Source organism: Pyrus communis, chromosome 14 (genome assembly GCF_041283825.1).
Source record: "Pyrus communis isolate YQ-2024b chromosome 14, ASM4128382v1, whole genome shotgun sequence".
Lineage (NCBI taxonomy): Eukaryota > Viridiplantae > Streptophyta > Magnoliopsida > Rosales > Rosaceae > Pyrus > Pyrus communis.
In genome coordinates, this window is record NC_142578.1 from 5900043 (window position 1) to 5922011 (window position 21969).

The 21969-nt window shown below is 36.6% G+C and overlaps 2 protein-coding genes and 1 pseudogene across 3 annotated transcripts; all 3 read right to left on the bottom strand.

Moving 5' to 3' along the window:
• Positions 1 to 1380: 1380 nt before the first annotated feature.
• Positions 1381 to 2393, bottom strand: LOC148691132 (uncharacterized; annotated as a pseudogene).
• A 2975-nt stretch (positions 2394 to 5368) lies between these two features.
• LOC137713454 (uncharacterized) lies at positions 5369 to 11477 on the bottom strand. 2 transcript variants are annotated; one of them, XM_088683889.1, is made up of 3 exons: positions 11359 to 11477; positions 10034 to 10109; positions 5369 to 8729 (listed from the first exon to the last, which is right to left on the bottom strand). In XM_088683889.1, exon 3 carries the CDS (start codon positions 8648 to 8650, stop codon positions 5867 to 5869), a length of 2784 nt encoding a protein of 927 aa, XP_088540015.1. In that variant the 5' UTR covers positions 8651 to 8729; positions 10034 to 10109; positions 11359 to 11477; the 3' UTR covers positions 5369 to 5866. The 2 variants fall into 2 exon arrangements, with proteins under 2 accessions (XP_088540015.1, XP_068308850.2); XM_068452749.2 differs by lacking the exon at positions 11359 to 11477 and having other exon boundaries at positions 10034 to 10188.
• Positions 11478 to 11519: 42 nt separating this feature from the next.
• On the bottom strand, positions 11520 to 14613 carry LOC137712535 (protein NUCLEAR FUSION DEFECTIVE 4). The gene is made up of 3 exons (XM_068451615.2): positions 14030 to 14613; positions 12400 to 13343; positions 11520 to 12298 (listed from the first exon to the last, which is right to left on the bottom strand). Exons 1-3 carry the CDS (start codon positions 14363 to 14365, stop codon positions 11803 to 11805), a joined length of 1776 nt encoding a protein of 591 aa, XP_068307716.2. The 5' UTR covers positions 14366 to 14613; the 3' UTR covers positions 11520 to 11802.
• Between the last annotated feature and the right edge of the window lie 7356 nt (positions 14614 to 21969).

The following is a 21969-nucleotide window of genomic DNA, read 5'->3' on the forward strand; positions in this document are numbered from 1 at the left end:
TCATGGAAGTTATGGGTCAAATATCTAAACCCATATGTGCTGCAAACGTGGATAGAAAGAGGGAAAAATGAGGTAATGGTCTCTTGGAAGATTATTTTATCATGTTTTTAGACGTCATTTTAGAATGCAACGAAGTTTGTTCGACAAAATTATGAGTGCTATTTGCAACCATGATCCATACTTTGTGAAAAAAAAGATGCTTTTCATGTTCAAGGTTTTCTTCTTGAACAAAAAATTACTGCTGCCTTCCGGATGCTTGCATATGGGGCATCTGCAAATCAAGTGGATGAGATAACGAGGATGGGAAATTCAACTGTTTTGGAGTCCCTGATGTGGTTTTGCTCCGCAATCGAAGCTCTTGATACCATTGAGTACCTCCAAACACCCACACCAAGGAACCTGCAAAGGCTGCTGAGGAAGGGTGAGATGCAAGGCTTCCCTGACATGATTGGAAGCATTGACTGCATGCACTGGACTTGGAAAAATTGTCCAAGTGTGTGGCCAAGAGCTTATGACGACAGAAAATGAGCCAAAAGTATTATTTTGGAAGCGGTGGCTTTATTTGATACATGGATTTGGCATGCATTTTGAGGTGTTCCAGGAGCTCAGAATGACCTAAATGTCCTCGCACAATCTCCAGTCTTCCACGAAGTGTTGCAAGGAAAAGCACCCATAGTCACATATTGGGTCAATAGTTATAAATGAAGGACCGTACTACCTTGCAGACAGCATTTACTCAAGGTGGACAACGTTTATCAAAACAGTGCCACATCCACAAAGTGAAAAAGAAAAGCACTTCGCACAATGTCAAGAGAGGTGTAGGAATGATGTACAGCGTTGTTTTAGTATCTTGTAAGTTGGTTGGGCGATTGTCAGGTTAGCTGCCAGAATGTTTGATGTCAAGGCTCTTCGATCCATCATGACAACGTGTATCATTCTCCACAACATGATTGTGGAAGATGAGTATGATTATGTTGTCGTCGATGAATACGAGCTGGACACAATGAACAACTCAGGAACACATATTGTGCTCATGACGGCACAGAAGATTCCATGCAACACGAGTCAAAGTGACTTAATTGAGCACCAGTAGAGATTGCAACAAGGTGAAGATAATGAAAATGAGTTTGTGGTGGAAGAATAAAGTTCTTGGTTTATGTAATTTTATTTCGTGTGTTTTTTTAAGTTTATTTGGTGTGTTTAAATAAAGCACTAAAAATATTTAAGAGATTAAATTTATTGCTAAAAATAAATAAGAAATTACATAAAGTACTACAAATAAATAAGAAATTACAAAAAGTAATAAAAACAAAGACGAAATTACATAAAGTACTAAAAATTAAGACGAAATTAAATAAAGTACTACAAATAAATACGAAATTATACAAAGTTTATGGAACTAGGATCTTTGTTGCTAGGATTTGTGTAGCTCGAACCCCCTCGACTTGTTTCTGCGTCTCTTGCACGCCTCATTCGCACCACGTCTCTTTTTCTCGATGTCCAAAAATATTTTGAATTCAGAGACAGTCCTACTAAAGGCTTGTTCATAGTGTCACAATCTGCTTAAGCCATCCTTTCTTCTCTAAGCATCTCATTTTCTCGATTAAGTGCTTCTTTAATCATCTCGTTTTCTCAATTAAGAATTTCTCTTTGTCTCTCCGCTACCGCATCACGTCTCTCATTAGCTGCTAATATTGCCGCCATAGTAATAGTTTTTTCCTCATCTCTAGCCGCTTCCTACACCATGTTCAATTCACCTTGACGAGCAAGTTCATCCATATATTTTGTGTAGTCATTTTTGGAAGAACTCCTTTTTTTTTTCTTTGTCGCCTTTTTACCTTAAGGCCTTAAGGACCGACGAGTCAGCTAAGTCTCCAGCACTTCTTCGGGCGTCCCTTCTGGCACTTTTTCAAATGTGTCTTCTTCCTGTGTAGATGTGTCTGGTTCTAGCGAACTGTGTAGAGGGATGTCGCACATGACAACTTCTAGACCTGTTGGCATAATTTTGTATCTGGGACAATTTTTGATAATTTCCTTTCCCAACATTCCCATTTGTTGAATGATTTGTTGTGGTTCTTTGAATTGTAGAATGCTTGTGCTTGTAGTGTCTACAAAATTGTCACCTGATCCGCTAAACTTGTCCCACTACGCAAATTTCTGGAAGCAATCGAGATAGCGTTTTTCCAACAAGTGAATGATATGTTGAGTTTTTTCCAACACCCTTGAAGACCTTGACTACTTCTGGCATCTTTTCCATGTATGGCACAAAACATTTCCGTAATTCTACTCCACATTTCTCACAACTCCATCTCATTACCCGTAATCGGGTCATGAGTGACTTGAACCCAGCATTCACACAATGTAACATCTTCGATGAGCTTCCACGTAGCCATTTTTTTTCACACAAAAAGTATATGAAAGCTTTGGTAGAAAGTGTTGAAAATATTGAAATGTGGTGTAAGGTAGAATATAAGGGTTAGGTATTTATAGAATTTTTTTTTAAATTTTTTCTGTATTTTTAATAACTTTTTATTAATTTTAATTTAGTTAATTAATTTGGACCGTTGGATTTGAAAAAATTCAAATCCAATAGCCTATATGTTAACACATGGCCAACGGTCATAATTCTAACCGTTGTCCCTTTTTTTAAAAAAAAAATTTTGGACTGAAAAATGTGGACCGTTGATCACTGGATTGGACGTCCCAAATCACACCATGTCACTAGCTATTGGATTTCAAATTCAATTTTTTTTTACCGTTGGAAATCCAATGGTCCAGAAAACTAGGCATTGGAAATCTAACGACCCAGAACGAGCCATATGCCCTCCCCGTAAGAGCCGTTAGTGCGCTTGCGCATGAGGGCCCTGCCCATGTTTTCTTGTTGGGGACGCGCGCCCGCTCGCGCGTGCTTCCCACACGCCTAGTGCAAAAAAGAAAAATTTAAATGGATTGTGACGTCACGCTAGTATCAGCATGACGTCACATAGGTGGGGCCTTGGTTCAACACATTATGGGCTAGCCTATGGGACAACTTGGGTTGTCAGCTGACCTAGGGGTTTGGGCTGGAGAGGATTGGCTGGGTGCCGGGCCATTTTGGCTGTTAGGTGCTAGCCTAAATGTCCCCGGTGGACTTGCTCTTATACACAAATGTCTCGCTCAGAGGAGTTTAGTATCTTGGAAGAAATGAAATACAATGTAGAGGGATTTTTATTTGGAAATGGTTTTAGAACACTGATCTTTTTTGTTCTGCACATCCTGGTTTATTTATACTCGTTGATTTTTCTTTGATTTATTCACTTTCAAAAACTAAAAAAAAAAAAATGAATAGAGATGTGCTATGAGAAAAAAGTAAGAGTGCAAAAGTCACTTCTTTTATTATTAAAACTTCAAAATATTCTATCACATAAGTCAATCTCTTTTATACTTGCATTCAGTGGCAGAGCCAACATAGGGTTATTAATTGTCTTTAATCCCCAACAATTTCAAAAACTCCATGTATATTTTTTTGTGTATTGTATGTGACCCCTACAAATAGCTAAGGTAAAGTAAATTACAACCTCCTCCTCCTACTTCTTTTATTTTATTCTATCATATTTGTCTTTCTTTTCTCTCTTTTTGTGTGACTCTATTTTGCGCATTAAGTGCTCATGAAATACTTTAGTTGAAAAGCCTTGGCAATCTTTGATATTACTCCATAGCATATTGCATCCACCCTTGACAAGTCTTTACAAATAATAGTAATTGTTGACATATATTGGCATAAACTTTTAGCATATGTTGATAGAAATTGACAGATGCCGATTAGGTATTTGATAAAATAGCCCAATAAAACTTTTTGATTGATATTATAACCTCATTATTTGAAAATTCAAACTACGCCATAGGTATTAGTGCATGATATAAGTGTATGTATATTCCAATTCTAATTTCACAAATTAAATATTTTCAAATTTTTTTTTTCAATTGAAAAAGTTGATTCCTTCTTTCTTTTTATTGATAAAAAAAAAACAAATCCCCTTCTTTTAGCAAATTCCACGTGGTGTTGCACCAATATCAGTTTGAAGCAAAAGATGAGAGATTTTTTAGTGTGCCGGACACGTGGCCTGGTACACTAAGTGTAATAATATAACTAGTTAGAAGTTTGAAAAAAAAAAAAAAAAAATTCCAACCCATTGTTATAATAGGGCTTAGTTGGTGGGCTAGATGATAGGTCAGATAACCTATTCTATTGTGGATTCAAAGCTCATCATGTCCAGTTCTGCTCATCTCACATTTTGACACAACAAATAACGAACTGAATTCAAATTCATTTTAATTAATCACAACGTATCATGTCTAGCCTACCAAATATATTAATGTACCAAACCACATTTCCAGCATACTGAAAAATTTCTCAAAAAACTATCTGCACAGTTAGGGCTGTCAACTATTAAAAAATAGATTTACAAGTCAATGAGCAAAAGCAAAGGATTAGGATCCTCTCCTGACCTTAAAAAGCTAAGCCTGCTAAGCAGGCAATCGTGACCGTTAAAATTTGATTCAACAATTACAATAATTTTGAAGGAGTCTTCCTGGTTGTAGCCGTTGGATCAAATTTCAACGATCACGATTGCTTGCTTAGCAAACCCAGTTTTTTAAGATCAGGAGAGGATCCTGATCCAAAAGCAAACACTTTGTCGTTGACTGATGTGATGCCTGTTGTCTCTTACTTTATACAGCAGTGAATGAGAGTGTCGTCCTCTTATCTGGTTTTCATGCACTGCTGTATTGTAACACACTCAAAACTTTCTAAAGAAAAACTTGCAGCGCCAGCGATGTTTTTGTCATTTGCAATGCCAACGATGTTTTCACAAAAACATAAGATCTAATGAATTTTAGTCTCAACTGATGTGGAAACTGCTCTATCGAAATTGCCGTCATTATTTCCGTCATTCTCAAGGCAGCTCGCACAAAAACATAAGACCCTATGTATAATTGTCTCTCATCTCGTGTTAGTTGCCATGCCGATGTTTCTCTCTAATTCTACACTGCATTTTTTCATGTACCCAAAGTCTATTTTTACTTCTTTCATATGGGAACATTTGTGCAACTCAGTTTTTAGTACCATTTATTTACTCAAAGCTATGGATTGTACAGGCAAAATGTAACAAGTGAAAAACACAAAGGGATTTTACCAGGGTTCCTGCAATCTTAGCATTTTCTTTGAAAAACACAAGACTTGTAGAAACTGACTAAAAAATTTACAAGACAAATAACGTGATTCGGTTTCGAAATGCCTCAAAAGTGAATGTGAAATGCTGAAATGTAATATGGTCAAGAATCAAGTATATGATAAAAACATGGGAATAGCAATCAAGAGCAAGTAGAATGAGGAACTAACAACTTGAAAATTTCATTCAGTTCACTCTTTCTGCTTTGGCTCAAGAGTTTATCCAAGTTTGGTATAACACAGAAAACAAACCCTATAAACCATTTTTCGGTATACCAATTAAAAGATCTAGCAGCTCCGAGGTCCGCATTTTCGACCAGCTGCAACAACAAAAACTTTAAAAAAAAAAAAAAGAGTGCTTTCCCGGGTATTAAAACTTTGAAAGTGAAAGCTCCTAAACTGTGGTTCAAATTGAAAATACGACTGAAACTGGTCTCAAGGGCATTTGCACGCCTTCGGACAAAACTGTGGATCCATCAATGTAAAGATAAGAGAACTAAAAGCGATATACCTCAGTCTTGCAACTCATGATAACTGCCCTGCCTAACTGGAGAAGAAGATGCAGTAAAAGGGGATGAACTTTCAGTTCCACAGGTGGATACGAGATTGTAAGTCTTCTACTTCTGTTGATGATGAGTCCACTAAAGCTGCAATCACTTAGCAGTCAGCACCCTTCTTTTTGTATTTCCTGAAACGTTTCCGACTATACACTAGCAACTTCGGCCCTTGGGGTTCCTCCTCCCTCTTCATCATGTCTTGCAAATCTTTTTTCTCAGCCTCTTCTATCAAGCCCGTTTCTGTAGTTACTTTGCCATTATCCACCACAGCCTCTTCCTTGGTGCTCTTCAACAATCCCACTGGGTCTTCACCATTACATCCTTCACCTGTCACCTCCATGTCATCTTCATGTTCTTCTGATTCCACCTGAAGCAGTTCCGACGGAGTAGCTGCCGGATCAAGCTCAAAGCATCCTTTCGGAACATTGGGACCTTCATGACCGGTGAGCGTGATAGAAGGGACCTGGTGAGAGAAACGAAAGAGTTCTTCCCTTGGAATTTTCACGATTTTACTTTGGTCCGAATGTTGGCGGAACACTGTTTTGAAACCAGCTACTTTAACCAGTGGGACAATTGTCAGACCTTGCTCCTCGTTGTAATCATTAAGCAGTTGCACCATATCATATTTGTGAATAACGTCATCTGGGGTATGCTCGTTCCAAACAGCGGACCAGTTCCTATATAGTGCCCACACTTCTCCTTTTGTTGGATATATGCAGACAACTCCTCTTTTGCCTTTTCTCCACCTAACCACCTTGTGTGAGAAAGAAGGAAGATTCTTATAGACTACATGCTTCCCTATCCGAAGTTCCCCGCTAGTCTTAGAAAAACCACAAGCAATCCAATCTAGTGGAGCAATTTCGATGTTACTTTTCGAATTTAGCCAACTCATGCTAAGTTTGAATGGTTTCAATGATATCACACTGTGAACCATGGCATAATAACGGGGCATGCCATCATCTTCATCATAGACAGCCCAAACCTGGTTGCTACCAAATGACTTTTCTGTACGATCCTTGTCGAAATCATGAAAATCAGGGTCTGGAACAGTCATTGCCACTGTATTAGCTTCTTTGACATCAGCGTCAACATGAGAATTAGCAAGGGAAGACTTCTTGGGATTCACAAATGCCCTACATCCTGCAACACTAATTTTTACACCACGCAGGCCAACTTCTTCCTTTTGCTTCTCTTTCACCTGGTTATTATCTGCATTTTTTGATGTAAATGAAGTCTTCGGTGCAGCAGCCTCCTTCCACACTTTAAGCTTCTGGGAAATTTCCTTCTTAGCCATTTCTATCAAGACACTATCCACTGCAGCTACATCAAACCTTCCTGTACCAACACTACCCTTGTACAGTCCGAATACACTTTTCATAGCAACTCCTCCATTTGCTATTCCCATTTGAGTTCCCATCTCTTGCCTGCTCAGATGCCTTTTCTTTTTAGGCCTCTCTTTGGGTACGGAACTGGAAGCAGCGCCAAGAGACCCAGACGCTAAGGCAGCATCTGTTTTCTTACAAGCTTCATGATTCCACTTCTGCGCCTCCTTATTTAGAACCACCTCTTCATGCCCTCTCTTCAGTTCCCCAAATCCTGGGCGAACGTCACTTGCAGTTTGACCAGCACAGGAACCTCGTAATTGCCCACTTTCAAAACTTGCCCGTTTGAAGAATTTTCCTGCCGGAAATTTTTTTGTTGATGTGTCAACTCCAGAATTTCCTGCTAACTTCACATTAATGGTAGCAGTCTGTGAACTTCCTGGAGCACATGTATTCATGGTCCTGTTATGCTGCCTAGAACCCTTTCGCTGAAAGTAGGAAACCCATGGAGTTGATCTACCATTGGGCATTTTGGGGGCTGGTGTCTCAGAAGCTAAAAAGCGCTGATGGCAGTTGTGACACAGAAGGTATTGGTTCAGATAAGTCCAAAGATACTCAAATTGCATCTTGCAACTACTGCACACAGTCCAAAATGTCGGTTTTGGTGGAGAAGGAGGTCTAACAGAATTGGTATGAGTAGCACTTCTCTGATCCCTTCGGTTTGAATGATGATAGTATGAGGAGGTATGGAAATCATTCTGACTCATTGCAGTGACATGCTCAGTATGAGTAGCACTCTTCTGATCCCTTCCGTTTGAATGATTGTAGTCGGAGGAGGTATATAAACCATTCTGACTTGTTGCTCTAATATGGTAAGAAGCACTCCTCTGATCCCTTCCGTTTGGATGATTACAGTTGGAGAAGGTATGGAAACCATTCTGACTCATTGCTGTAACATGGTCGGTATAGGTTGCACTCCACTGATCCCTTCCGTTTGAATGATTATAGTTGGAGGAGGTATGAAAACCATTCTGACTAGTTGCTGCAGAAAAGTTGCCATCTGGAACTCTTTCAAGCATGTATCCTAAGCTCCGCCTCTGGTCATAAAGAAATCTCTTGTCTTTATCGGACAACAAAGTCCAGGCTTCATTAACAATTTGGAAAGCAGCGTCTGCGCCTACAGATTTATTTTTATCTGGGTGGAGAGAGAGTGCCAGTCTCTTGTATTTCTTTCGGATTGTGTCCTTGTCAGCCAACGGTTCCGCACTGAGGACCTTGTAGTAATCGGTCTCCCCATTTGTTCCCTTCTGAGCGGAGGTGTGAACATGAAGAGTTGTCAAAAGTTGAGGAAGACCATCAAGCTCGGGATACAAGGTTTGGGCCTTTAAAGCAAATCTTAGAGCCCCAGAGACATCACGCTCTGTAAACTTCAACTCTGCGAACTCTTTCGCCCTGAGGGCCTCGTCTTTATTACATTCCATTTTCACGATGTTGGTGACTCTATCTTCCCACATTATTTCCTTTGGTACTTCTTTTATTGGTAGGCCGCCACGTTTCCACATTGCGAACAAGAATAAACCCGGGTATTGTTTTTATCTAACACTCCACGCCTCATTAACAAGTTACTTTGTATTGTAGCAGCTGCAATCAGAAAACAAAAAACCACAAAAGGAAACTAATTGAACTCGGATATTAATTAAACACATGAAGATTATCCCAAGCAGTACGGCCATGATTAATCAAAGACGACTAAAAACCTAGAAAAAAAGAGCTAATGAATGCTTCCTCAAATATATCAGTTACCGAATCTTGTAACACCTAATCTAGAATACTCAATTCAATGATCAAACAAAATATGCGGGAAATCACATGTCCACAAAATTTCACAAGTTAAAGCGCTGAACTTCCAAATAAACAATGGATGAATTAAAAAAGTACATTGAGAATCATATGATTGCAATGCAACGCAAACTTCACATTCAGTTATAGAATGTTCCTAAGATATATCAGTTATCGAATCTTTAACACCTCCTAATCTAGAATCCTCAATTCAACGCAAAGTACGCGGGAAATCACATATCCACCAAATTCAACAAGTTAAAGCGCTGAACTTCCAAATAAATGCAGGATGAATTACCATAAGTACATTGAGAATCACAGAATTTGTATGCCACACACATTTCACATTCAGTTATCCAATCTTCCTAAGATATATCAGTTACCGAATCTTTAATACTCAATTCAACGATCAAACAAAATACGCGGGAAATCATGTCTCCATAAAATCAACAAGTTAAACACTGAACTCCAAATTAACAAAGGATTAATCAAGAAAAGTACATTACGGATTGAAATGCCACACACATTTCACATTCAGCCACTAATCAGAAAAATCATGATCCCAATCAACAAGAGGCAGTAAAACAAAATCCTAACGGCCTATTTTGTTCCCGCGAAACGCTTGTAAACCTAATGACAGATCACAGGGTGTATGGATATATCTGAATTCCAAGTTTTCGTTTCCCACAATTCATCACAAGACCAAATGAGAATTTCTCTTAGAAGTAAAATCTCAGCTATCAAACACTTCGAATGAACAAAAATTACAATCCAAACAGAAAAACCAAGCTCCAAATTTGAAAATTTAAGAACAAAAACCAACCTCCCGTTCTCAAATTTACTAAAATTTGATGATATATGATGAAATATGCAAAACCCGCACAAACAAACAGACATGCAAACAATCCAAATCAGCTGCCCATAAGAGTTCAAATCACGCATTCAACCTACCCAATTTCAGTAGCTTTGCCTAAAACCCTAGAAATTTATTAGCATTACGAAGAATTTATGAGGAAAAAAAGGCCCAAAAAAAAAAAAAAAAAATTCCATACGTGCCACAGTGAAACCATATACAAACAGATATATATAAGAGAGATGAAATTTACCCATTTCAATTTTGTGATCGCAGATACGCCATTGATGAATTCTCCATAAAATTCTTATGCTCGCCCTCTGTTCGCCCTGATCAAAATTCAAGTAATCCCAATTTTTTATTTGGTGAAATTCATTCAATAGCTGAGATATTTTGCATGTACGTATTTTTTTCACATATATCTATATATATATATATATATATGTTGGTAGCATCGGCTTTTGTAAAATGATGCCACCTAACCATTGGTTGGCCTATGGTTAAAACCCTACCCAGGGTTAACCTTTTGGCGAAATTGCAACGACGGTCCCTGTAGTTTACCTGAGATTTCAATTTTGACCTTGTAGAAAGTGAAACGAAAAAAAATCTACAATGGCGAAAGTGAAATCGTGAACAAACTCTAAGGACCATTGCTGCAATTTCAATTTTTGTAAATCATGCCACTTGGCCATTTTAAAACCCTAACCATGGTTAAGTTTTGCGCCAATTTGCAAGAATGGTCCTAGTTTATTTGAGACTTCACTTTCGTCCATGTAGAAAGCAAAACAAAAATTTTAGAAGGACAGAAGTGAAATCTCAATTAAATATAGTGACCATTACTGCAATTGGCCTAATTTTTGGTTTATATGGTTGCCACTTTCCTATATTCCCATATTTATTTTTACCTAATATGGAAAATTTGATTAGGAATATAAGAAAATCAACATGTAATCTTGTTTTACTATATGTTTTGCGTAAGTTTATTTTATTTTCTTCGATGCTATATTACGTATTATCTTTTTCAATCACATTTTTAAGTTGTTGATCAATTTATACAAGCGTATCTATTTAAAAGAAGCGCTCAAAGATTCACCGTAACTAACTTCGCAAGGCTACACGTTAAATAAATGACACACGAATATTGCTCCTTATAACAATATATTTGAATTAAATTAAAACTTAATTAATATATCAATTAGTCTGTAAATACAGTCTAGATTTTGTGGCAAACATAATGCACTGTATGCCACCTCAGATTCTCTCGGTAGATACGCATGTACGTAGATTTTATTTTGGAAAGAGATCCTCTCTGGATCTCTTCCACCAAGACCATCAGATTAAGTAATTTAGATCTTTGAAATTTAATTAAACGGTTAAAATTATTATAACTTTTAAAAGTAGACTATGTTTTTAACCGTTTAATCAAAATTTAAAGACCCAAATCACTTGATCCAGTAGCTTTGGTGGAACATATTTGAAAAGGATCTCTTTCCTTTTATTTTGACCAAAAATATCCATTTCATGCTGACGTGGAACCAACAAAACTAGCCTTATTATGTAAGAAAATTACCCAATTACCTTATTAGACAAACAGAAGACCAAGCCCATCAGGCATTGTGGGCTTTTTAGCCTTCTACTGGATTTTGGGCCGCTTGATGGGCTTCACTTTCGAGGTATCTTTCCTTAAACCTCAAGAAATCTCAGCCTTTTGAAGCCATTGATGTTGTTTTAACAAAAGATTTCCATGACAAAGATTGTACCTTTTCTGCAACTGCATCTGTTGTTTACATATAAATATCAAGAAGTTGAAACATTATTAAGTTCTCATCGCAGATCATAATCAATGAAATATTCTGCAAATCTTTCGAATTGTTCTTCCGTTGTAAACGAGAGAAGAAAAGAATTCAATTTCATGTTCAGAGAAAAATCCCCACAGGGGACTTGGATTCGTAGGAAGAAAGTCCTTTCAGACGCAATGTGCTGATCGCCGTAGGTATCCAGTTGCCCTTTTGCTTTCGCAGTTCAAGTGCTCGATCCATAGAGCTGCGTATAAACCCTCCTAGTCCGGTAAACAACGATTAAACTTAGAACACATGCAACAATGCAGAGTCCTGAGAGTATTCCACATGTGATGGAATAGCATATAGTGCCAACACAAGTCAGTGAGTCCTCATCGCGGAGGGGTTTTAGGAGCATTGAACCTGAAATTTGGTGTCTGAGCGTGGCTTGTTCCTTCGCGTAGTGGTCGTATATTCCACTAGCAATCACTTCTGAGAATATAAGAGAACCAGCGGGATTTGCCATTGTAAGAAAATTGTACAAGGCCCCAAAACTCTTCAACCCGAAGAGCTCCGAGGCTGCAGCTGGCAAAATTGCCCAGTGAGCACCATAACCAAGTCCTACCAGCACAGTTGTCACATAAATCTGCCCTGGAAATCCCATGGCATAGTAGAAAAGCCCGAATGCCATGATGACCTGAACTACCGCCATTGCCACGGGTCTAGGGTAAGCATAATCTCTGGTAAAAGAACAAACATGCACATGAGGACTAGTAAATCATCGTGCGAAATATGTGTAAGGAAAAAAAGTACTCAATTTTATGGCTCTGCATTATGTCACCTTATTATAATCTCAGAGAAGTAACCACCCCCAACGCGTCCAAGAAAGTTCCAAATGCTGATCATGGAAACATAAATACTCGAATCATTGTAACCAAGTGACTGAGTTATCTGACCTAAGTTGTCAATAATTGTCAAGCCGGATCCAGCAGCCAGAAATAAGGAAAATACTATGAGCCAAAAATCCGCCTTTACCAATGCCTGCATCAAGGTGAAATTCTCTCCTCTACGAGGGCCTTTTCGCCTCTTAACCCTCACTGCTCCATCCGCAGCTGCATGTAACAGCTTAGCCTGCAGCTGAGCAATTCTCTTCTGTCTTTCGGACACTGAAAGCGAGTTCACTTCCAGGGACTTATCATCCTCCACCTCACTCTCCACCTCGCTAAAAATGACCTCAGTCTTGTCCTCCTCAGATTTTCCAGCTTCTTCACCCTGCGATTCAACGAGAAGGCTCTCCTGCATCGAATGTGTTGGGTCGGAAAAGAAAACCAGTATGACAGGGATCACAATTGGAAGCAGAATGAGAATGATTAGGATAACTGCAAACAATGTGATCAAAGGTTGACTTATGTTGACTAAATCCTCGAGGAGCAAAACTCCCAACATGTAAGCTGCCAGAACAAGGCAAATGCTGTAAGTAAATAGGAAGCTTGAATTGTCAGATGGCCTGACTTGCTTGTGGCCTCCCACAGGCCTAACAATGAACATCAGAGCAATGGCAACCATTGATGGGCCGACTGCAATCATAAAAAGCATCGATGATTCATTAGGGGAGTTGATCATTGCGTAAATCTGAGTCAATATCGCGCCACTCAGACCAGCGTAGCCTTTTAGGATCCCGACTATAGGACCCCGGCTTTTGGGGAAGTTCTGCACACATGATATCAATGCTGCTGTGTTGAAGAACGTCTCTCCGTTTGTTCCCACAAATATACAAATGCAGAGCTGCACAGAAGGAGAAAATGAAAAATAAAACCTGGTTAGCAATTCTGCTCACAACAAAAATGCAGAAGACTACACGGATTCGACATGAATACAATCTGTATGACAGTTTATGCGAAGAAAAAACAACACTAGGAAGACTACAACAATGCCAACTGAATACACACAAGATTCAATGTTCTATTATTTTCTTTTGTGATAAAAATGGCAAATTTCAATATATGAATTTCAACAGTACAACAAAGAGTACAGGACAACAAAATGGACAGTCATTTGATTTACCAGTAGAAAATTTTGTCGATGTATATCCTTTCCAAATCCGATATCAGGCTCATTCAAGACTGTACTTGTAGGAATCACTTATACTCACAAGCACTTTTGTCATAAGTTCTATTATTAGAAACATGTTTGAAATTTTATTAACAACCCAAGTGCTTCCTAAAAAAACAGTTGGAAGTGTTTCCTAAAGAAGCAGGAAGGTCCCTTACTTCTCCAGAAAGCGCTTTTATGATATAGAAACACTTTTAACCCTTCCAGAAGCAGTCCCGAACATCTAAAACCATTCATAAAAACAAAAACTGAAATCCTAGCAAAAATATGGAGAGGAGCTATGATAAAATCTGTGTAGCAGATCCCAAAAGAAGACTTTGATGATGAGACTTGGATTGAAGTTGAACAAGTTAACTCACCACCCAGAGAGGCAAAGCAGGCAATCTCTGAGAGACAATAAGCCAAAGCATGCCATAACCAACAAAGTTGAGGACTGCTCCAATGACCAAAATGCCCCAGGTGGGCAATATTTCAGACAGGCTTCCAGCCACAAACCCTACAGCATCCCCCCAGTCCTTGGCCACTCCAAGAATCGCCACCTCTCTCTGGCTGTAGCCCATGGTGGACTTGATCACAGGTGATATGCTCCCAAACAGGTACCCTATTCCTGCAAAGGATTGGATCCACATTGCACACACAAACACCAGCCATCTGCTGTTGACGAAGGCCTTGAACTTCCCATGGAGTTGGACCATCTTGGAGTTTCAGATGAAAGCAACGGCCGGTGATCACTGATCAGAGAAGCCGAATCTGCTGCTGCATAGCAATTCTGTGTGGGATATTTGAGATCCCGATGAATGTGAAAAGTGAAGAGTGTTGAATGTTTGGTATTTTTGTTGTGTGGCTTGTACTTGTTATAAATACAATATGGATTTCACCGCAGCTTTGTGATTTTTGTAAGGTAACGACAAAGAGACTATTTTTCAATCATATTTTATAATTTATATGGTGTGATTGTTGATTGAGTTTATTATATTTTTTTAATATCAAATTCTCTAAAAAAAGGTAAGATCTATTAATACAAATGAGTCTCACTTATATTGTGAGACAAATGTGATATAAAAAATTTAATTGTATTTATATTTTTAAATCATTAGAAAAAATATAATCACCAATTGTAACAGTATGTGGTTTATTAACTACGGTAAATATTTTTCATTTTGTGTGTGTATACGTATATGAAGTCTTTAAGATAAGGGATCTCTATTTTTTTTTATAAAAATGGGAATTAATTGTAGGGTTCACACTACATCAAATTTTAATGATTGGGACCGTCTATTTTTCAAGTTGCATTTCATAGATCATCCTATCAGAAATATTTAAGTCATCTAATTGGGTTCAAAAAAGTTAACAAATACTTTGTTATATAAGAAACAATGAAATTTTATCTTGATAATTAAATAGGCAAATGATTTTGGATTGAATTGAATTTTTACAAGGATGATCTATGAATCGAGACTTACAAATTAAGTTGAAGTTCCATGTGGGCCCCCATCAAATCCCCATTTTTTGAAAAAATGGGGATCCTTTTGCATAAAGGGACTGTATATGTATATATGTTTAATATAAAGCCGGCAGGGCTTTTGAACAATGATTTTTTAGGTCATAGACTTCACCAAAAATAAGTGGACAGAAATGCCTCTCAAACAAAAAACTTCAAAAGCAGCCCAAAATAATGCATCAAATGTGGTAGGGGTATTTTTGTCATATAAATAGTGATAAACCGTGTTTTTAATATTTAACTATTTACTATACAATGATAAATAGTATTTTTAATATTTAACTTTTTCCTGTACAGTGTTTTTTATTTTATTTTTATAATTAATACCTCACAATGGACTATTAATAATGTGATTCAATCAGTTATTTATTAAATATTATTTTCTCTATTCTTAATGTAAATTCATTAGAATGTAGATCGAAATTGAAAGATCGATTTTATTATGTGGATTCAGCTGCTTTGATTGGTTTATGAGGGGTTTCTTCTAGTATGGTCTAATATTATTCATTTAAAACGTGTAAGTCACGTGTAGCATGCCGTGATTCAAAAAATGTCTTTTGCACGCGCATGAGCACGTGCATGAAGGCTTGTATGTATAATGATAACATAAGGGATCAACAATACTATAATATCAATATGATTTTCAGTTTAAATGTTTGTGTATCTTAATAGGTGGGAGGTCTTTTATGAAACGACTCGATGTTATTAGTAGTGGAATCGAAAACAATTCAATGTATGTTGTACTTTATTATGTTTGGTTTTTTATGTCGGACTTTACATTATTCATGAAATATTTTGAGTGATAGACATACCGTTACGTGCTGTTATCATGTATTAATATGAGTAAACGACATGGTAAAAAGATCCATCTATTATAATATGAGCAGATGAACACAATACTAGTATGTATAATGATAACATGAGGGATCAACAATAATATAATATCAATATTATAATTTAGGACTTAGTAAAAAGATCCATCTATTATAATATGAGCAGGTGAACACAACAAGGTTAATATATCATGAACCGACGATTCGCAGTAATATGTTGTTGATGGATGGCTTGTAATATGAGTTAATTGATAACAACATCCACTTATTGGTGTGACGGTCATTATAAAAAAGAAAAATTATATTCACACATTTTAAATTACTTCTTCCACTCTTTTTAATTTTTTAATATTTTTCTATCAAATGTTAGTGGTGTGTAGAAAATATTAAAAAGTAAAAAAATGAGAAAAGTAATTTGGAGTGTGTGAATATAATATCTCATAAAAAATTACTTGTCATCTACTTATCAAGCACTAACTTTGAGAGTTATAGTTAAAGAGTGACACCAAATTGTAAGATTTGCCTCACTAGTCATAGAGAATATTAATCAAGATTAAAATGTTTTGAAGAGTTTCAATTTCTTAATTTAGGTTCTTGTTCTTTTCCATGTTCTATGTGGAGTGGATTGTGATCTGGTCAAGTGAGTACGTTAGTTGACAAGATATGAAATGAACGTGATGGGAGGATGGGAAATTAGCAATAGCATCTCAAAAGGTTGATTTTTTTATGAGTTAAAACAAAATTAATAAAGTGCTTAATTACTCTGATTCCATGACCTTCACGTTATAATTTTTTAAGTTTTTTTTTTTTTAAATTTCATTACACGTGTGATTGTTTATCTGTCACTAATTTACTAAAAGTCTAAAACCGCAGTTCTTGTGAACTCAACTCAACTGCATATAAATATTTGGCTTTTTATCTAAAATGGTTTTGAGATTGACATAACTCATATTTAGAATTTAAAACCAATAGAATTCAAGGATTGTCCACTGTTAATTATTTTAGTCATTTTATGAGAAATTTCTATTAAACTGAAAGTATTTTTGTTAAATCAACCATTCCCTTTGAACTGGTGATTTCTTCAATTTAAAAGATATTTTTCACAAATGAACAAAAAATAATTGACAGTTTTAGGGACTACTTATATCAATTTTGAATTTCAATGACCAAAATAATGAGTTATGATAAATAATAAGGATCATTTTAGCTATAAAGCCTAAACATTTCCCTCGAACTTGGCATGAATATGTTTTCTAACTTAACCACATGCCGGAACCCTCACGTGTTGAATTTTATCGCAAAATACCTTAATAATATTAGTAGTAAATCTATTCATTTACAAGAAGTAATACATTTTGTCAAATTTTCGTAGTAGAAAGTTGACACGCATAAACTCAGTCCCCCTTCTAGATTACCGCTAAAATTAAATATCTAATCCAGTAAACAACCCTAATTATGTAAATGAGAACGTGGATTACACGTTCGTTATTACACGAGCTCCTCCAAAATACATGTGCATAAAATATAATATTAAAAATCTGAATTATTGACCATAATGTTGATTAGCTATTTCACAGGGCATTTCTTTAGACAAAAGACCTCGTTTTTTCCTTAGTGAAGCTTGATAGAGTCTTTATGTCCAGGTGTAAGTAATCTGCATCTTCACAGTTATATCTATTTCTCCGAACTTCTCTTCGAAATAGTATCCAGATCGTTACGTCTTTCATGCGAGTTGAAACTTACTTGACAAAAAATCTCACTACTTTATAACCGTGTTACGGTCGCGGTTCATCGGGGCTTATTAATCCACCTAAACTTTTTCAACTCATCGACCTCGCTTATCACGTGTATAAAATATTAAAATGGGGCTGCTTATCAGCCCCATTGATTTTTAGCAGCTTCAATCTTCATCATTGGCCTTTTCTGTGATTCGGCAATTTTACAACAATAAAAAATATACGTTTGATGTCCCAAAAATCAAACAAGTGGGTGCCTGGGTGGGAATTATTGATCAATCAATTACCAATATATATTGTTGATTTTCTTTTAGAACTGGAATCAAACAATTTAGAGGCGTGCATGGGACCAGAAAGTGACAGAACCTAACACAAGGTCGTTGTTCGGGCCCGAGTTCTCGATGTACATCCAAATATACCTACCAGTCTACCACAATTACCTTTGCTATCACCGTTACCGCCGCATCTTCAATTACTGTTCTTATTTACCGTCATTTCCTCCACCATCACAACCACAATCGTACTTTGATACCAAATGTAAAATGGGCATCCATTGGTTCAGTTGGTGCTCCAGCAAACTCTTAAAGCATCTACAGTTGACGGTTACGTTTTGACAACTTAAAGCATTACTTTAGGGTTGTTTTTGGTGGCCTAAGGCATACAGATGCGATCTTTTTTAACATATTGTTTTGTACGTGTAGATGAACTGGCAACATGCATGCGTCATGTGATGCTCATTTTATTACGGACATGAATCCTCTTCAGATCCAACTGTCCTAATCCTAGGGATCCATCAATCTAGACCGTTGAAATTTGATACAACGGTTAAAGTTATTATAACTTGTAAAGTGGGCCCCTGTTTGTAGCCGTTAAATCAAATTTCAACGGTCCGGATTGATGGATCCCTAGGATTAGGACAATTGGATCTGGAGGATCCATATCCATTTTTTACATGGATTACAAATTTAGTGCTCCCTTTTTCTGAGTTTGGTTTTATAAGTTTATACTTAATGAGTTAGGATTGGGAGTTATATTTTGACATTTATTTTAGAATTTTTTTTTCAAAGTTGAACCGTTTATTTTTCAGTTCATCATTTCATAGATTATTTTTGTAAAAAAATTTTACAAATCCAAAACCATTAAACTATCATTTATCGTAAAAAAAAAAAAATATGGAGGGCTCTTCAAAGAACACAAAATGACTATCATTTATTCAAACAGTCATATAGTTTCATTTTGGGTGATTTTTGGTAAACATGATTTTTAGGAAATACAGAAGGTTAGATAGTTGAAATACATTACGAAGTGAACCATACAAAATGAGTGCCAAAATATATGTAAAAATTAAGTGTCCTCCGATCCTAGCCATCAAGGATACCGTTTGGTACGTGGGACGGGACGGAACAGAGTGAGACAAGGCGTTCCGTCCCACGTTTGGTGCGCCTAAAACGGGTGGAACGAGCTGTTCCACGGAACTAGTTTTGGGTGAATTTTCGTTCCACCTCACCCCCTGGAACGACTCGTTCCACATCCGTGGAACACAAAACTATAATATCTCCGTCTCCTTCTTCTTCCTCCTTGTTTCCATCCGAGGGCATCTTTGCTCCCGCTCCGTTCTGTTCCGTCCTGTCCCGTCCCGTCCCGTCCCATTCCGTTCCGTCCCGTCCCGTCTGGATACCAAACGATACCTTAATGACTACAAACAACGTAGTCCACTTATCTAGTACACCACTAATCGTGGAATTAGTTTAATCAACACGTGAGATATATAGCCACCTAAATTGAAAAGGAAAGAAGAGTACGTAGTGTAATTCAACTTGAATACGCAATCAGGACGATAAGTTGTATGCTGGGATTATAAATAATAAAAAATAAACATGGACAGGGACTTATATGATATGAGCACCTTCTAATTAAAGTAAGCCATGTCACATCAAGCATTATGTAGGAGATCGAGAGATAGGAACAAAGTAAATGTTTTAGCTTCATTTTCTATAAGACAAATTTACACTATCGTCTTGCTTTCTTGCCTTCCCTTATTCATTTTTTTTTTTAAATGACGAGTTGGTGGTTTCGACACGACAATTCATTCTTCGGGTGATCAGAAAGATTTAAAAAGACATTTCAGCCTTTCCTGATCACTATCGTGCAATTTACCAGCATCAGGAATCGAACCCATGATATATCGTGTGAAATACGAATCTAAAATTCATACCCAATTACTGAACCATCCCGTAGTGGTTGCCTTCCCTTATTCATTGGAGTAGTGAAATGTTGAGCTGGGAAGAAGAATAGGATTTACTTTCTCATTTGCCTTCTGATACAGGTTGAAATAGCAGAGAAATTGAATAAAATACTGTAAGTTGTTGTGAAAGTAATTATTGAGAGAGAGAACACAGAGAGGTCGGGCCAGCAGAGAAAAAGAGTAGGGTTTGACGAATCTTGTGTGTAATTCTTTATATTTAGTGCTTTTATGATTGATTTTCTTCCTTTATAAATAATACAAAGTTTATGAGAATTTGATCTTAAAGTTCTAATTAGATTTTTACTTTAAGTTTACACAATCATACTAGTTATCTATACTAGCAATTTAAAACTCACGAGGAATTGAGAAATTCTCAAGTTTATTTGTAAACTTAAAGTTTACAAATAATACAAAGTCTCTGAGAATTTGATCTTAAAATTCTATTAAGATTCTTACTTTAAGTTTACATAATCACACTAGTTACCTATACTAGCAATTTAAAACTCACAAAGAATTGAGAAATTCTCAAGTTTATTGATAAGAAAATACCAAAAATATCATAAAATCTTAAAATACCAATAAAATATAGTAAAAGACAGAATGGCCTAAGCCCATACGTCACGGCAAAAATGCTTGTTGGACTTGTGACACCATTTTCTTCGAAATGATAAGTAATGAACCCAAATTCTAAGGATACTAAAGCTGAGCGGATGGGTACTGTTCATTAACAGTGCCCACCCGGTTTTGTCCCTCGCTTGCTGAGCAATTTTTTACCCATTTCTAGAATTGTGCAGTGAGTTGGCCATTTTGCCCTTTCTGCTTTCTGGTGCCGTTCTCCATCATCTGAGGTTCTTCGCTTTTCAAAACCCACGCACATTTTTTAATCATTTTTTCCCTAGAACAATTATTTTTATAAATTTTTTTCCTTTTTTTGCACCACAATCTGTGGCTGGATTTAACTCTTGACAACTATAATCATTTATTTTGTCCTGCAGTCTGTTTGTTTATCAATTTTTTTGTTCAAAAACCAATGTGTTCATCCACGGGTAAAACAATTGGTTATTGTTTTGTTTATTATATATATATATATAATTGTTTTTCTCATGAACACACCTCTTATTAATTTATGTTTGTTGATCTTATTCAATTCATCTAATTCGACGACCGAAAACTAAAAAAGTATAAAAGAAGTAAAAAGAAATGCGTGGATATCACACTCGTTCTTATATCTACCTGTCCATTATCCGTGCTTCTACCTCCTATCGCTCTCAAGTCCAGTATTTAAAGCCTTTTCTGATTGCTTTTGGTTTATATTATGCCACGTGTTGATCATCCCCTTCCATTTGAGAGAAGTAGGCATGCCATTGCCTGGTGGTAGTAACAAAGGCCATTCCTCAAAAAAGAGATAATAAATGCAAGGACTTCTCCCCTTCTTATCCCATACCTTTTCCATCCATTCCTATATTTTGTAACGACGGTTAAACGGTTAAGCCATGTAAATATTAATTTTTTTATAAAAATAATAAGATAAAAAATAATGAAAATATAAAATATTGACGTGGCTTAACCGTGATCACAAAAATAAAAGAGGATGAGAAGGGTATGAAATGGGAAGGGCAGACAATCCAGATCCTAAATGCAAATGGGCAGAAATACACACACACACACACATATAGATTTATATGTATATGTATGCATAGTAAGCCTTTAAGGCCATTTTTCAAAAAAAAAGAAATCATCCTCTTAATAGTTAGATTCGGCTTTAATGAAATTCTGTGATTGAGAATTTATGGCCTGTGACTAATGGTCAAAATGGTGTTTCTATTTTGAGATTTTGAGATTTAATCTCAGCCATAGAATTTCATTAAAGTCAAATCTAATGGTCAAAATGATGTTTCTATTTTTTTTTTGAAAAATGGTGATCCTTTTCCTTAACGGACCTGTATATGTGTATGTATATATATTGATGATGCTGGAAGCATAT

Excerpts from the sequence above, each read along its gene's own strand:
- LOC137713454 (XM_088683889.1), bottom strand. The coding sequence starts at position 8,650 with ATGTGGAAACGTGGCGGCCTACCAATAAAAGAAGTACCAAAGGAAATA.
- LOC137712535 (XM_068451615.2), bottom strand. The coding sequence starts at position 14,365 with ATGGTCCAACTCCATGGGAAGTTCAAGGCCTTCGTCAACAGCAGATGG. Across the intron at positions 13,344-14,029 it reads CTGCTTTGCCTCTCTGGGTG|CTCTGCATTTGTATATTTGT; the intron begins GTGAGTTAACTT and ends CCTTCTGTGCAG. Across the intron at positions 12,299-12,399 it reads TTCTCTGAGATTATAATAAG|AGATTATGCTTACCCTAGAC; the intron begins GTGACATAATGC and ends TTCTTTTACCAG.